This window comes from Schistocerca americana, chromosome 6, assembly GCF_021461395.2.
Source record: "Schistocerca americana isolate TAMUIC-IGC-003095 chromosome 6, iqSchAmer2.1, whole genome shotgun sequence".
Classification (NCBI taxonomy): Eukaryota; Metazoa; Arthropoda; class Insecta; order Orthoptera; family Acrididae; genus Schistocerca; species Schistocerca americana.
This window is the reverse complement of record NC_060124.1, coordinates 70,252,881-70,268,592: the sequence shown is the minus strand read 5'-3', so window position 1 is coordinate 70,268,592 and position 15,712 is coordinate 70,252,881. Positions and strand designations below refer to the sequence as shown.

The following is a 15,712-nucleotide window of genomic DNA, read 5'->3' as shown; positions in this document are numbered from 1 at the left end:
TGCCTCTTTCACCGCTTTCTGGATCTTAGTCCATCTCTCTTGGATTCCCATTGTTCCTTGCTGGGAATCAGTGCATCTCTAACTTTTGCTTGGTATGCTCTCGTAACTTCTGGGCCATTCAGTTTTTCTGTGTCCCAGTTTGTATTTTTCTCCATTCCAGCTTTAGGTATTTCAGATAGTTTCTCTCACTACAGCTTTTACAGCATATTGGCCTGAGCCACAGTTCTGGCCCCTGCAGCTTCTTACATCGATAATTGATGCGGCATGTCGTGCCTTTACTAACACTTGGTCTGTTTGATTGACTGTTCCACTTGCATTTGATTTCGATGTTCTGAGATATATTCTTTTATGTGGGAAATGTGCTCCTGATGATTAGATTATTTCTAGCAGCAAACTTACATAACATTTCTCCATTCTCGTTACTTTCTTCATGTAATGTGCATATCCCAGATATTCTTCCATATTCGCTTCACCCAACCTGTGCATTAAAATCTCCCATAACTAAGAACAGATCATACTTTTGTACTTTACTGCATGCGCTTTCTAGATCTTCATGAAACTTTTCCTTTGTTTATTCTTCTGCTACCTCTGTTGGTATGTATGCTGTTATTATCTTTATATTTCTGAATTTCCCTTTCACTCTGTCTGCTAAGTCTGTCATATATGGGTTCAAATTCCAAAACACCAACCTCCTTTGTTATTATGAATCCCGCTCTAGCTTGTCCTGTTCTTCTGTCTGGTCCACTGTACAGCAGAGAATACTGGGGCATATCTATCTGTCCTTGTCCTTGGCTTCTTATTTCTTGTGGCGCTGCAATGTTGTAATTTAACTTCATGAACTCATCAGCTGTTTCTTTCATTTTTCCAGGTTTCAACATTGTTCGTACATTCCATGTTACTATTGCCAAATCTTTTGTCCTTTTTCTTTGCTGAAGTAGTGTTTTTTATGTCTCATCCATCATCCAAGGTTCTGTAATACGTCATTTTTACAGTGTGGCTTTATCGGCCCCATGCCCAACCCCCATCTTGGAGGACCTGGATTTCTTTACGGTTTACTTCCCTAGGGAGGCTGGCTTCCCTATGCCTACAGAGCTGCACCCTGCCCTATGTTGTGGGACACACTTCGTCTGGCTCCTCAGCCGAGACCAGTCCGGCTTGGATGACCCTGCCAGTGGCTACGCTACCGCCGGCATAGCTCTTGGCTTCATCGGGGCATGCAAACCCTCACACCTTGACACTGAAGGTGCCTATGATAAGGCAGTGTCGCTTGGGAGGAGTCCTTCCTACTAATTTCTCTTTAGAAATACTGATGATGAAGGTCTTGTATCGGATGACTCATACAATAAATTTTATTTTTCTCTCTTCCATATCATTTAGTAATTTTCTCTCTTTGTTTATTTTCCTTAAGACTTCAAGGTTGGTTTTCCTATTGGTGCCTATTGGCAACTCATGCTTTCTACTTTTCGGTGAGTAGTCTCCCTTCATCCAAAAGCATTTATAACTTATATTTTCTTGATACTCAAGGATAGAATAAAACAAATTTGAAAAAAGGAAGAAAATTACTATATAGCAGAGACGTTTGTCAGTAGATACATACATCAACAAGACAGAAAGCCCAATAGTTCAAAGAATTATTTTTCTCCAGAGTGAATGATTCAGGATTGGTCATATGCATTTTGAATTTCTCACTGATGGTGGTCCCAAGTGATTTTTATTTTTTTATTTATTTATTTTTTTCTCCATGCCAACTATTTATCTTTTACTTAGAGAATTTCAAAAGACAAATGTCGGAACAGAGCAGAAACTTACTGACAAAAATCAGCCCAAAGAGTGTGCTGTAAACTCTTGGGAAGAATAATTCTAGAAAGAATTAAGGGCAAGATCAGTGGATACATCCCTTCATATCAAGCCAGTTTCCTTGTTAGATGCTGCTGCACTGAACATTTATTTATTTAGTGTATGGCAAGTACAAATCACCTTTATAGAGAAATAAGCTGCTACAATAACTTTATAACTTTGGCACTAAAAAAACAAGACATCAAGAATTAAATACAGTTATGTCATGAACAACATATATATAATTACAAATTAACATTTAGGTTTTTAATGTATTGAAGTGCACTTTGAGTCGCATCCAGGAAGTCCGTTGTTTGACCTGAGTAGGCTCTCAGAGGGCACTCTGCAATGATGTGCTGGATCGTCTGCTTCTCAGTGCCGCAGTCGCACTTTGGGGATGGTGCTCTTTCCCATTTGTGTAGAGAGTCCGCACATCGACCGTGGCCTGTCCTGATCCTGTTGAGGATGGTCCAGGTTTTACGTGGTAAGCCAAAGCCTGGAGGTCTGTTCGACAGTTTCAGTAAGGTGTTTACCTGTGGTGGTGCTGATTCTTCCTATTCCACTTTCCAGCGTTCTTCAAGACAGAAACCATTTTCCTCCAGATCTTTGGCCCTTATAAGAGGTGGATGTCTAGAGTGCAATCTATCTCTGTCAATGCCATTGCTCAAAGCGTGAATCGGAAGTTGCGGGTTGTCTTGTATTTTTTTTAAATTCTCTGAGAAGCGCATGTTCTCTTCGTGAGTGAGGTGGCGGTATGTGGCTCAGTACAGGTAGCCAGTGAATGGGGGATGATTTTATTGTACCTGAAATAATCCTCATAGTTTGGTTCAGTACTGTGTCCACCATCTTGGTGTGAGCGCTCTTTAGCCAAACAGGGGAACAGTACTCTGCCGCAGAGTAGACAAGTCCCAAAGCAGAGCATCGCAAGGTAGAGGCAGAGGAGCCCCAGCTGGTACCACATAGTTTCTGAATGATATTGTTCCTAGTACGGATTTTTGCAGCAGTGTTGATGAGGTGTTGTTTGTAGCTCAGGGTTCTATCTAATGTCACTCCCAGGTATTTTGGATTTTTATTATAAGGCAGAATATTGTTATCAAAATATATCTTAAGGCATCTGTTAGCCAATTTATTATTCAGGTGGAAACACACAGCCTCAGTTTTAGTTGGACTAGGTTGTAGTCTCCATTCACGAAAGTACGTTCCCAGCAAGAACAAGTCGCTTGTCAGGACAGTCTCAGTATGCTCCATATCTCGATGTTGTGTAGCTGTGGCCCAGTCATCTGCATATCCCAACTTTTCAGATTTAGTATTAGGCATATTGGCTATATACATGCTGAAAAGTAACGGTGCCAGGACTGATCCTTGGGGCAAGCGATTATTGAGCTTCATTGTTTTGCTCCTATAATTTCCAAGTATCACCTGGAGTGATGTGTTGCAAAGCATCTCGTTGGTAAGGTTAGCCATTTTCAAACATGGCACGATGCGGAGTAGTTTGTAAATCAGATCTTGCCTCCATACAGTATCATAAGTTGCTGTCAGGTCTATAAATACCACAGATGTTTTTTCTTGTCTTTGGAAGCCTGCCTCGACGTAGGAAGTTAGTGAGAGGACTTGATCTGTGCTGCTCCTGTTTGGCCGGAAGCTTGTTTGTTCCACAGGGATACACTTTAGGATATCTGGATTTATTCTGTTACATATAAGTCTCTCCAGTAGTTTGTAGATCATGCTAAGAAGGGCAATTGGGCGGTAGCTGTTTGGTTGGTCATTCGGTTTACCTGGTTTGACCAACCAAACAGCTACCGCCCAATTGCCCTGAACAAATACTGAGCTACACCTCCTACAACTTCACAGGAGTAGATTTCCAAGCAGGCCTCAAAATATTAGCAGCATTCATAGACATGGTGACTGTATACAGCACAGGTAATGCATGGATTAGTCTGCTGATTTTTAAGTGTTTCATCTAATCAAAAATTGATCTAGTTCCTGAAAAATATGCCAAGAACCAGGCTATTTCAAGTGGTCATAGGTGACCAGATCAGTAACATGGGGCATCTACAAAAGAAACTGCCTCAAGACCATCCTAGTCACAGTCTTGTGTAACATATTTAAGATTTGAGCCAACAGAATGCTAGAATCCATAGTTTTAAACTTCTGCTGACATCGTGGTCCTAGTAATGAGAGGAACTTCTGTAGCAGCAATGGAACACATTATAATTAGTGAAAGTAGAACTCCAGGGATGCATTATTTTAAATGTAGACCAACATTCAACTTGTGTGAACCTGCTTTCATCATAACAACACAGATCAACCACCAATTGAAAATGTGCTTTAACAATAGCTTGCCTACACACAACACTCTCCTAAAATATTGTAAGTGTTACTTTAGGTAATACCTGAGCCTTCAAGCACTGGGGACGAACAGCAACACCCTGACACACTCAGCCTTTAACTCTTATGTATATCATAGCTGAGTTATCAATGGCTAAAAAGCACTTAAACATACTAGAGACTTCACATCTGACTGAACTGTCAGCTACAGTCCACCTTCCAGTACCTCTAACCTACCAACAGTCAGCTATATTGCTTTGCCTACTTAAAAGACAAGAAGCTTTGTTACCAATATTCCATAACTGCTGTCAGTACATGTGGATATAGGTGCAGCTGCTAGTTAAAGAGACTCAGGACCTGAAGCTTACCGATCTGGACTGGGGAGAAGCTTTGTATGAATGCTTTTGACTTGTAAAGTTTTAGGACATCTCTCCCAGAATAATGACAAATACCACACCCAGTTGATTCATTCATCTTTGCTTCATGTTGAAAGAATTGTAACAGGGTCTGCACTGGCTATGCTACACGAATGGTGTTTGTGCTTTCAGCTGAAAGGTTGTGTCTATGTTATTCTAACTATACAGTGTGTTGTACAGAACTGAATGGTTGGAAATATCCTAGAAACGTGTTTCTTTTTTCACCCACCTTACAAAGTCAGTTGGAACATGAAATTGTACTTTGTGCTGTGATAAAAATTAACATGATTATGATAATTATTTGTTTAAAATTATGAGATATTGTTATGTGATAGTAACTTTTGTTTCATATTACTTGTTTTGTACTATTATCATTGAAGTGAGACTAATTCACTTGGAAACACCTACTGTAAATAAAGGAAATAATAAATTTGTAGTAGTTATTTATCTATGCAAGAATGTAACAAAGGTGTGCATTATCTTACAATATTTCTTTAATTTAGCATGCTCATGCCCTGGAACTCTTGAAAGATCACCTGAAAGAAGGTGAGAGAGCATTGGATGTTGGATCAGGCAGTGGTTATCTTACTGTCTGCATGGCACTCATGGTGGGTGAAACAGGACGAGCTGTTGGCATAGATCACATCCCGGAGTTAGTTGAATTTTCACGAAATAATGTTCGCTCTGACAAGCCAGAGCTGTTAGATTCTGGAAGAGTCAAACTGGTTGGTAAGTTTCTCATATTTTCCTTTCATTTGTTGGCCCTTCGGGTATACTCTAACTATTAATATTTGACCCTCATAAGTATCACTTAATGAAATGTTTGATCTGAAAGTGCTGTTGTTCTTATAAAATTCTGGTTCAGTGAGGCCGATCTGACAGTGTTGAATCACTGTTTCACTGTTGAACTGGGAAAATGGGGCAACTGGCAATTCCTTATGAGCAGTCTTTTTTTTTTTTAATGTAGTATAGATGATTTGTACTTTTCTCTATGTGAAAAAACGGATAGTGAATGGACACACATGATGAATTCTGTAGGTCTGCTGAAATGCAGTTCCTACTTTGATGTATGATTGGTGCATGAGAGGAAGAACAAAATTTATGAGACTAGGAAATTATTTGAATTTGAGAGGGGGCTGTGTTTTTCTTTCTCCCCCCTTCCCCCTCCCCAAGAAAGTGTGAAGTGAATTGCTTAGTCATAACGTAATAAAATATATAAGAGAGATTTACAGTAGCTAGAGCACCATTTGGCTTGAAAGGGCTTTCACAGGGTAACGAAAATAGGACAAGGAGAAATAAAGGAAATGTCAAATAGACATGAATGGGATTCAGTCAGAAAATAAGTAAATAGCCCAACGTGAATTCTGAGAAGGCGAGTTCTGAGCTATGAGTATTTGTTACTGTAAGTGGCACATGAATTGCAGCATGCTACTTTCCTTTGTCCAATCATTCATACTTCATGAATGAAAAGGATGGGAGGCTAGATTGCTACTCACCATAAAGTCAGACACAACGAAATGACTGTTGCACATTACAGCTTGTGGTCAGTGTCTTCTTCACCAAAGGAAACACACACACTTTCACACAAACAAGGACACCTCATGCACACACGACCATTACCACTGGAAGCTCCAACCGGAATACAGCTCTCACGTAAATGGCCATTTGGAGTTGAACGAGGAAGGGGGAGGGGTAGCAAGGTGCGGGTGTGGGGGAGAGGGGGCTGGGGGTGTGAGAGAGTACTGCCTTCTGGTGGGGTGTGCAGGAACTAGAAACTGCCAGGTGCACAGTTGTGAGGTGGAGTGTGGCAGAAAAAATGGGGAACGGAAAAGGAGAGGGGCACGGAAGGGGAAAGAATGGGCAGGTGCATTGTCAGAGGGCAGCACACACAGAGGGTAAGGGAATGTGAAAAGGGAGGAGGTGATAGCATGAGGGCGTGGAAACTATTCGGTGAAGGGTGTGGGGGCAGTTGCTTACCATAGGTTGAGGCCGGGATAGTTTCAGGAGCAGAGAACGTGTTGGAACTCTCATCTGTGCATTTCAGAAAAGCTGATTGTGGAGGGAAGGATCCAGATGGCACAGGTTGTGTAGTGGCCATTGGAATCAAGCATATTAAAAGCTGCATGTTGTCCCACAGGTTGATCTGCTTTGCTCTTTGCCACAGTTTAATGGTGGCAGTGCGTCCTGGTGGACAGCCAATTGGTGGTAGTCACACCAATACAAGAATCTGTGAAATGGGTGCAATATTACTGATATACAACATGGCTGGTATCCTACCTGCAGTGTACCTCCTTGTCGAACCCGTCATAGCACCAGACTCTGCGTAATGGACCTTCTCAACTTGCCACATCCTCCAAAACTCTTTGCCAACACTCCAAATCCAGAGCACAAACAATCCCGCAACACTGTTCTTAACCTTTGCACCAAAATTCTCAGCCCCACAGAAGTTTCAGTTCCATCCAAAGGCCTCACCTTTAATCCTACACCCAGTTTCAGCCATTCTGGACTAGTCAAAGACCTACTCTCCTCCTCCCAATTCCTCAATTGAAACACTTCTTTGCCACCATCCCTCCAACCAAAGCCAACCCAATTCCAGCACTGAAACCTTCCTTTCCCAGCTCATACCACAATCCAACTGTAATCCTCCCCCACTCCCACCTAACCAACCCCCTGGTCACTTTCCAAGAATTCCTTGCCTCCAATTTGGCCTCACCATCCTTCCCCAGGTCCCTTCCTAGTAACACCAACCTTCAGCAAAGTAAAGGACAGCCACACAGTCTCAAAACATATACTGACCTATTCAACCTCCCTGCAGGCAAAGGCTCCACCACTGTTGGAAAAAGTTGCAGTGACTACTAAGCAGAAGGCATCTTCCAGTTGTCTGACTTGTCCACTTAACAAACTCTGCCAGAGTGATCCCATCCCAGAAGTCCAACATAACTTCCAGTCTATGTTTAAAGCCATAGGATCTTCCCAGAATCAGTCCACTGAATCCATTTCCGTCCTCAATCCTGCACTGCCCTGCAGACCCACCTTCCACATGCTCCCCGAAATTCACAAACCCAACAATCTTGGATGCCCCATTGTAGCTTGTTACTGTGCTCTCACTGAAAGGATTTCAGCTCTCATTGACCAACACCTCCAACCAGTTGCACATAATCTAACCTCCCATGTCAAAGATACCAACCATGTCCTTCACCAACTCTCCATCATCCCCACCCCTTTACCTCCTGTTCCCGTACTGGTCACTGTTGATGCCAGTTCTCTATATGCCAACATCCCTCATGCCCGTGGCCTTGCAGACATCCTTCAGACTCCAAACCCACTACCTCAGTCTTCATTCACCTAACAAACTTTATCCTAACATGTAACTACAACTCCATTGAAGAGAAAGTATACAAACAAAGCTGTGGTACAGCCATCAGCACCCTTAAGGCACCCTCTTGTGACAGCCTGTTTATGAGTCTCCAAGAGGAAACCGTCCTAGCCTCCCAAAACCCCAGACCTCTGGTCTGGTTCAGGTTAATTGACGATATCTTCATGATCTGGGCTCAAGTCAAAGACATTTTATCCTTACTCCTTCACAACCTCAACACATTCTCTCCCATCCGCTTCACCTTGTCCTCCTCAATCCATTGTGCCACCTTCCTAGATGTTGACCTCCTCCTCTCTGATGGCATCATCCTCACTTCTGTCCACATTAAACCCACCAACTAACAGTACCCAAATTTTGACAGCTGCCATCCTTCTGCATCAAAAAATTCCTCTCATAATGCCTTGCCCCTTTACCCATGATCCTGAAGGTCTCACCAAGATCTTCACGGTCATGTACCGTCCCCTGGACTTAATGTGCAAAAAGATTTCCCATGCCATTTCTCCACACACCCTCAATTCTGCCACCAGCCATCAGAGCCAGCTACAAATGAGTGCTTCCTTTGTCACCCAGTACCACCCCGGAGTGGAATAACTGAAACACATCCTTCGTCAGGATGTCGTGTATCAGTATGCCCTGAAATGAGGGACATCCTACCCAAGATCCTTCCTACTCCTCCTAAAGTGATGTTCCGTAGCCTACCCAACTTCCACAACATGCTCATCCATCCCTATGCACTTGCCAAACCCAACCCCTTGTCACGGAGACCATATCCCTATGGAAGACCCAAGTGCAGGATGTGCCCAATCCACCTACCCGCTACTTCGTATTTCAGTCATGTAAAAGGCTTATCTTACCCCATCAAAGGCTGGACCACTAGTGAAAGCAGCCAAATTGTATACCAGCTCTGCTGCAACCGTTGCATAGTTATATCAGTAGGACACCAACCAACTGTCCAAGAGATTGGTTGGCCCCAACCAAACTGTGACCATTATTCAAATTAAACAATTTTAATATGGAAGAATGGGAATGCAGATCAGTAACAGTAAACAGATGATGTACTGTATGCCAGTGCTATTGATTAGATGGCGTAAACTGTTTGTTCTAAAGACCCATAGTGAGGTGGTGATGGCCAAGGAGGTGGAAGATGACAGAAAAACAGAAACACGCAATACGTACTCATGTGAATAATGTATTCCTTCCACAGAGCTAAGTGAGATGGTCTTAAAGAGTGTGGAAAAACTAAAACAAAACAAAAGTTAGCTTTGTCATTTACACATTAGTTCAAGTTCTGGCCTCAAACACTTAAATCTATACATACAATGTGCATGTGCTAATTCTTACGCTAGTTTAACCAAGCATCACAAAACAACTATAGTATGAAAAGCTGATTTACACACATCACATTGCTGTGTAGCTGTGCCTAAGTCAGTATAGAATCCATGTGATATAGTAAGTGTATCAGTAGGTTCTACTGAAACATTCTCATTGGAGTAGAACAAATTGGCCTCCAGTAAATCACTTAGGCTCCTGTAAACTGTATTTTACTAGTAGCTAAACCTTTTATGGTTGCTGGTGAAGCTACTGAAAGTGTGTGTTCCTATAAGCTGACAACTTTCTGGACCAAAATATGACTTCAGCCTTTATGGGGATTTTGTGAATTGAGCTGTTGGTGCAACATTTTCACTTCGTGTCGTAATAGGATTACACAGGGTAATACTGATTCTGTGGCATGGAATTTATCAATCCATGCCAGGAAATTTGGTCTGCTGAATATGAAAATAATAATTTTTTTGTTGAATTGACTCTAATTCGTGAGGTAAAGGCATAGATTTATACTGGAAAGAGAAGACTTTTTAAAACTTTAAAATAAAAGTTATTAAATGATTTCAAAGAAACGAAGTGCTATAAATGATACAAAGAATAATAAAATTAATCATAACAAAAAACAAATCAATAAGAAGTAAGAAAACCATTTTCTATGGGATTTTTTTTTCGGCGTTTTTGGTCCGGGCAGTCTCTGTGCAAGTTCCAGGAGTAGTCTGTCGTCATATGGCGATCCCAATGATCTTTTTTCCAATTATCTTGATGTCTTGGTTGAACCATACCCTTTGTTCATGGCTGTAATCGCCCAAGTTGTCAGGATATTTATCTAAGTGACTGTGCAAAAAATGCAATTTTATACTCATTAGCTCCTAGTTTTTGGAAATTCTGGAGTGTTTTGTTTACATTTCAGAGTATTCTTCGATTCCCCCCAAAAAAATTGAGAACTGTTATAAAGTTTGTCTATGCTTCCAATCCACCGTGAATCATGTAGTTTGTGAAATCATCATTGTTTATAAAAGTACAGACTTGTGACCCACAATAAATTCCTGATTTTTACTTTTCTACACTGAGACCAGGAAATGATTGACAAATATATTTGAAGCAATCGCCATTCCTCTTTAAAGCTATAACAAACTGTTTTATAAGCCCAAGTTTAATATGTAATGGTGAAAGAATGATTTCTCCCTCGACTGATCAACAGTTCGTGAAGTGTTACCTTTTCCTATAGTCAGGTTCTTGGCTGCCAATCTTTAGTGCTCCAATGTTCATTTTTTGCATGACTGTCCCACAGACAAAGAAAATGGGGTTATCTAGTGTATCCACATTACTGAGCCAATAAAAAATTCACCATTTTTAAATCTACACACACTGACCACTGCTGTTGGTAAAATGAAATTGTTACTAAAACAAGATTAACATTTTTATACTCTTCCTTAAAATTAGTTGACCGAGCTATCGGGATCGAAGCTAATTTATTTTCATTATGCAGTAACATACATATAAACCTTTTTTAAAGCTATCTAGGAAAAGTGACCAGTCTTTGGTTGGTATATTATAAGATGCATTTAATTTAAAAGTCCAGAAATATCACTGCACTATACGATTTCATTCGTCTCATTAGAATATGGAAGAATGTCACGCTCTCTAGTTTGATAGGCTGTTATTGATATGCCAGGCTGAAGGCAATGTTTTTCTTTTAGTCTTGATGCAAGAAGCTCAGCTAATTTCTTACGTAAATTTAAAACTCGAATAAAGTTGTTTAGTTTGCCCTGAGTAAAGCCTTGCAGTCTAGGACTGCATTCTTCAAATTCCCTTTAACCATTGTGTTTACTCTGACTGTTTAACATTCCAACATCATCACAGTAATTGTCTGATAAGGAAGTAAATACCAGTACTGGCAAATCTTTACTATCCAGAATGAGATTTTCACTCTGCAGTGGAGTGTGCGCTGATATGAAACTTCCTGGCAGATTAAAACTATGTGCCGGACCGAGACTTGAACTCGGGACGGGGCGTGAGTCGTGCTTTGGTAGCTCAGGTGGTAGAGCACTTGCCCACGAAAGGCAAAGGTCCCGAGTTCGAGTCTCGGTCCGGCATGTAGTTTTAATCTGCCAGGAAGTTTCAAATCTTTACTTTGCAAGATTGGTGGCTTAGCGGATTGTACGTTTGGGTAAATCCAAGAGTGCTTTTTTTAATCAATTTATACCTTTTACATTCATACCACAAAAGTGGCAATCGTCAAGGTGGTTTCTTGGCTCTGTCCATGTCATTGGTATTCCAAACAGAAGCCCTTTTCATCCTCCATCTTCAATATCAAAGTGACTTCACTTAAGTTTTACAAATGTTGTGTGGGACCCAACATTTATCTTGTTGTCAAAATTGTTTTACAAAATTATTTATATTCTGTTGTTGCTTTTCTTGACAATATTTACCACATACATAGCAGAAATGGTCAGGATTATTAACACATGACTTCTGTGAAGAACTCATACTTTCTGTAACAAAAACGCCCAAATAGGACAGTTGCATGAAGTAACTGACACAGTATCATGTTTGAAGAAAAATTGTAAAGAACGAGTAATGTGAGAAGCTTACCTGCACAAAATAACAACTGAATGGCAAACAACAAAAGCTCACCTGTGAAATGGCTGATGGTCACGGCATTATCTGTGAGAAGCAGAAATAGTTAACGTAGTTTGTCAAATGCGTGCCATCTGATGGATTCATATCATAGTCACCAAGACAAAGGCACTAGGCCACTTGAGTTCAGTTACCTTACTTCAAAAAAGGCACATTAATGGGGGTAGATTAGTAAACAACATGTATTTTTTATAGAACGGTTTATCATGAGAACCAGAGTCTATTCAAACAAAGTAATTTATAGGCTAAGTACTTCATTATCATATGTATCTAAATAGACTCCGTAAACTTATACTACAGAAAAAAAATTTTTTATTGCTCTCTGTTATCAGAACAGCAAGCACTCGAACATTGGCAAAGAGCTGTGATCTGATGACAGTTTGGCTCCACTGATAGACTTCTAAATCAAGTTGTTTTAAATGTACCTTGCACATAGACATAAAAGGTTGGCTATCATTGTATATGTAAGAAACCATTCGGTCCCCATGAGCACCACTTTTTATGAGAGGTTATGTTGTTTCAATATATCTTATCGGCAAAATTAAAATGGAGACATAAATTTGCTCATTAATGGCATCTGAAATATCATATGGTAGGCATGTAGATAATATATTTTGTATGTTGTCTGTATCGCATTTAAAAAGTTATACTTGTGGAAGTTGCGTAGTAAAAATTTATCCTGCACTAATCATTGTTCTGAATTCTGTGAAACAGATGTACTGGGAATTATTTTTGCTGCAGGAAGCATTTCTACTTTTTAACTGTATTCTGAAGTTTGTCTTTGATGTGAATGTATCTTAATATTACAGTTGGTGATGGCCGTTTGGGATGGCCGGAGGATGCTCCATACAATGCTATCCATGTTGGTGCTGCTGCTGCAACATTGCCACAGGCTGTAAGTTTGGATTTTCCTTATTTTTGTCTCTGTTATGTTTGGAGCTTTCATATATCCTATAAGCGCATTATTTCCTCGTATGTTGGTGAAGTGTACATTGACTCAGTATAAATTTAGCACTTAGATAAAGGTATCAGAGTGTATAAAGCATTGTGTGTGTGTGTGTGTGTAGGTTTTAATGTTTCCTGTGGCACATAGCAACCCCTTCATTGGTCTATTTGTGTGAATTAGCGTGTGGGCATGATACAGTGGTAAACCAGCTGCCTGCATGAGATAACAGAAGAAAGGGAGAAAGAGGAACTGCACAGAAGATACGTTGTTTGTCTGCTAATGAGTATTCTTGCCTACTTCAGCGAAGTGCCCTAGTCTGATACCACAAACAATACAAAAATGTGCTTTAAGAAGAAGTATGTCAGTTAATTGTGTAAGTAATAATGGGGGACAAAACCTGCAGCAAATTGTTTTCTCACTAGCTATAGATGCTCACTGGCACTCACACCAGGTAAAAGGAAAGTTCTAAATTTAGCCTTCATGTTTTTAAAATACAGCTGAACAAATCTGTGCGTCTGTCACTTAAAAAGGCAGTGCTGTTGTTTGAGCTGACCGGGGTGCATAGGGTGGTGTACTTTTTCATCTAAATGTCAAAGTACTTGTGGCCTATAATTCTTGGAGACATTACTGTAAGACTCCACGAGAATACAAAAGCGCTCTGTATTTTACCATTAGAGGGTAAGCAAACCAGGACATAAGCTTCATGGGTGACTAGTCTACATAAATATGGCCCTAATAGTTCTATTAAGAAAAATGTTATCCATGAAATAAGATGTGACAGTTCTGGAACAACTTGTTTTTTAGTTGTCAAGTGTAGCTAAATACCCAAGTACTAAACTAGTTTGCTGTCGATCAGCAGTGGTGCTATTTGAAACGAAGCTTTTTTCCTCTATTTCTTTCTTTTCAGTGGATGGCGCATAGGTGCATGTGTGCTTATGCAGGAATTCTGAGGGAATAACATTTTACCTGTAAATAAAAAAAAAACAGGGAATTTTAGGAATTTCGTAAAAACTGAGGGACTTCTGTATTTTTAACCTAGCATTGAAATTGAATTTTATAAAACGCACATTTAAAGTACTTAATATTTCAGCGTGTTTTCATTATATGAATAGTATTCCATATAAATTACCGATGTTCAAAAACTACAGTTAAAATGCTGCTTATGGCTGATATAAAGCTCAGTTGAGAGGAAAGAAAAGTCATTATTGTGGTATGCTGCCCATTCCCCTACTCGCCATTGATTTCCATTATTTTATCAGAAGCTTCTTGACACATTCTTCCTCATCAACACCTGGATTTCTCAGGAAATTTTTGCCCAAGTTTGAGTAGCCACCCTGTTATGCATCATTCACAATTGTGAGTGAGTTGTTTTTCTTATCTTCAACCTAGATTTTACATTATGGTAATATGTGGTTTCCTATTCTTTAAATTAGAAGCTTTTCTGTACACCAAATAAGATAAAAGGTTATTATTTCTTATGGCCCTTGGATTTTTTATTTATGTTTGTTTTTTGATGGTATGACTTGTTTATTGTAGTCTGTGCAAAAGCTTTTGTTCTTCAAATCATTGCATTCTTTTATAAAATCGTAAATTACTTGAGAAGAATATATCTAAAAACAAAGATGATGTGACTTACCAAACGAGAGTGCTGGCAGGTCAATAGACACACAAACATACACAAAATGTCTGCTTGTGTCTGTGTATGTGCGGATGGATATGTGTGTGTGTGCGCGAATGTATACCTGTCCTTTTTTTTCCCCCTAAGGTAAGTCTTTCGCTCCCGGGATTGAAATGACTCCTTACCCTTTCCCTTAAAACCCACATCCTTTCGTCTTTCTCTCTCCTTCCCTCTTTCCTGATGGTTGCGGAAGCTTGAATTTTGTGTGTGTGTTTGTGTGTCTATCGACCTGCCAGCACTTTCGTTTGGTAAGTCACATCATCTTTGTTTTTGGATATATTTTTCCCACGTGGAATGTTTCCCTCTATTATATTCATAAATTACTTGGGATAGATAATGCTGCAGATACCTGGTTTCACCTTCCTTAAAAGGAAGTAAATGCAAATAAGTTCTCCCTTAACTTCGCTGGAAATAATGGGGGACATTGAAACAACAGCTTCATATCTCATTTGTTAACTGTTGAAATATAACATAAAACATCCATCGCAATTTGGAAATAAGTGATATTCATAAATATAGTATTACTCTTTGTTAGAGTTGTTTGTAACTCGGTAATGATTGCATTATGTGGACACAAAAAGGGCTCATTTATGCAGCAATATAAAATCTGACTAAACAGGAAAAATACAAATTTTTATACCCCCAGAGAATTACTCGTGATGCTGCAGATAAAATTTTTAATTAGAGATGCTAGCATGTGACACATAGAATTCACTGGCGTGTTGACATTGTGTAAAAGAAATTTGTTTGGCAGCTAATAGACCAGCTGAAGCCAGGTGGTCGACTGGTAGTTCCTGTTGGGCCAGAAGGAGGAAACCAACAGTTGGAGCAGGTTGACAAGCTGCCAGATGGATCAGTACGGAGGACACCACTCATGGGTGTTGTCTATGTGCCACTCACGGACAAGGACCATCAGTGGCCTGGCAGGTAGGAAAGACTTATCTCATATATGCGTACATCCTTGAGTGTGAAACATGTCATTGCTGTTTCTCCAGTTTTTGTGTAAAATATATTGCAATAACCCTTTCTGTTCCTCCACCACCCTCATAATGGCTTATTTATGTAACACATTCCAGTCATAATGATGTCTTAACAAAATCATCAGAGCTGTGATAATTAATGTTCCTTCTTCACCTTGTTCTCACCAAACCTGCAATTGGTGTTAATTT

At 40.0% G+C, this 15,712-nt stretch overlaps 1 protein-coding gene across 10 annotated transcripts in view; it reads left to right on the top strand.

Moving 5' to 3' along the window:
* LOC124619939 (protein-L-isoaspartate(D-aspartate) O-methyltransferase) overlaps positions 1–15,712 on the top strand; it is a 54,322-nt gene that overhangs the window by 19,478 nt on the left and 19,132 nt on the right. For all 10 annotated transcript variants that reach the window (XM_047146595.1, XM_047146590.1, XM_047146593.1 and 7 more), the window contains exons 4-6: positions 5,084–5,309; positions 12,729–12,814; positions 15,298–15,470. In XM_047146595.1, the coding sequence (XP_047002551.1) occupies positions 5,084–5,309; positions 12,729–12,814; positions 15,298–15,470 (485 nt within the window). The remainder of the gene's footprint in view (positions 1–5,083; positions 5,310–12,728; positions 12,815–15,297; positions 15,471–15,712) is intronic.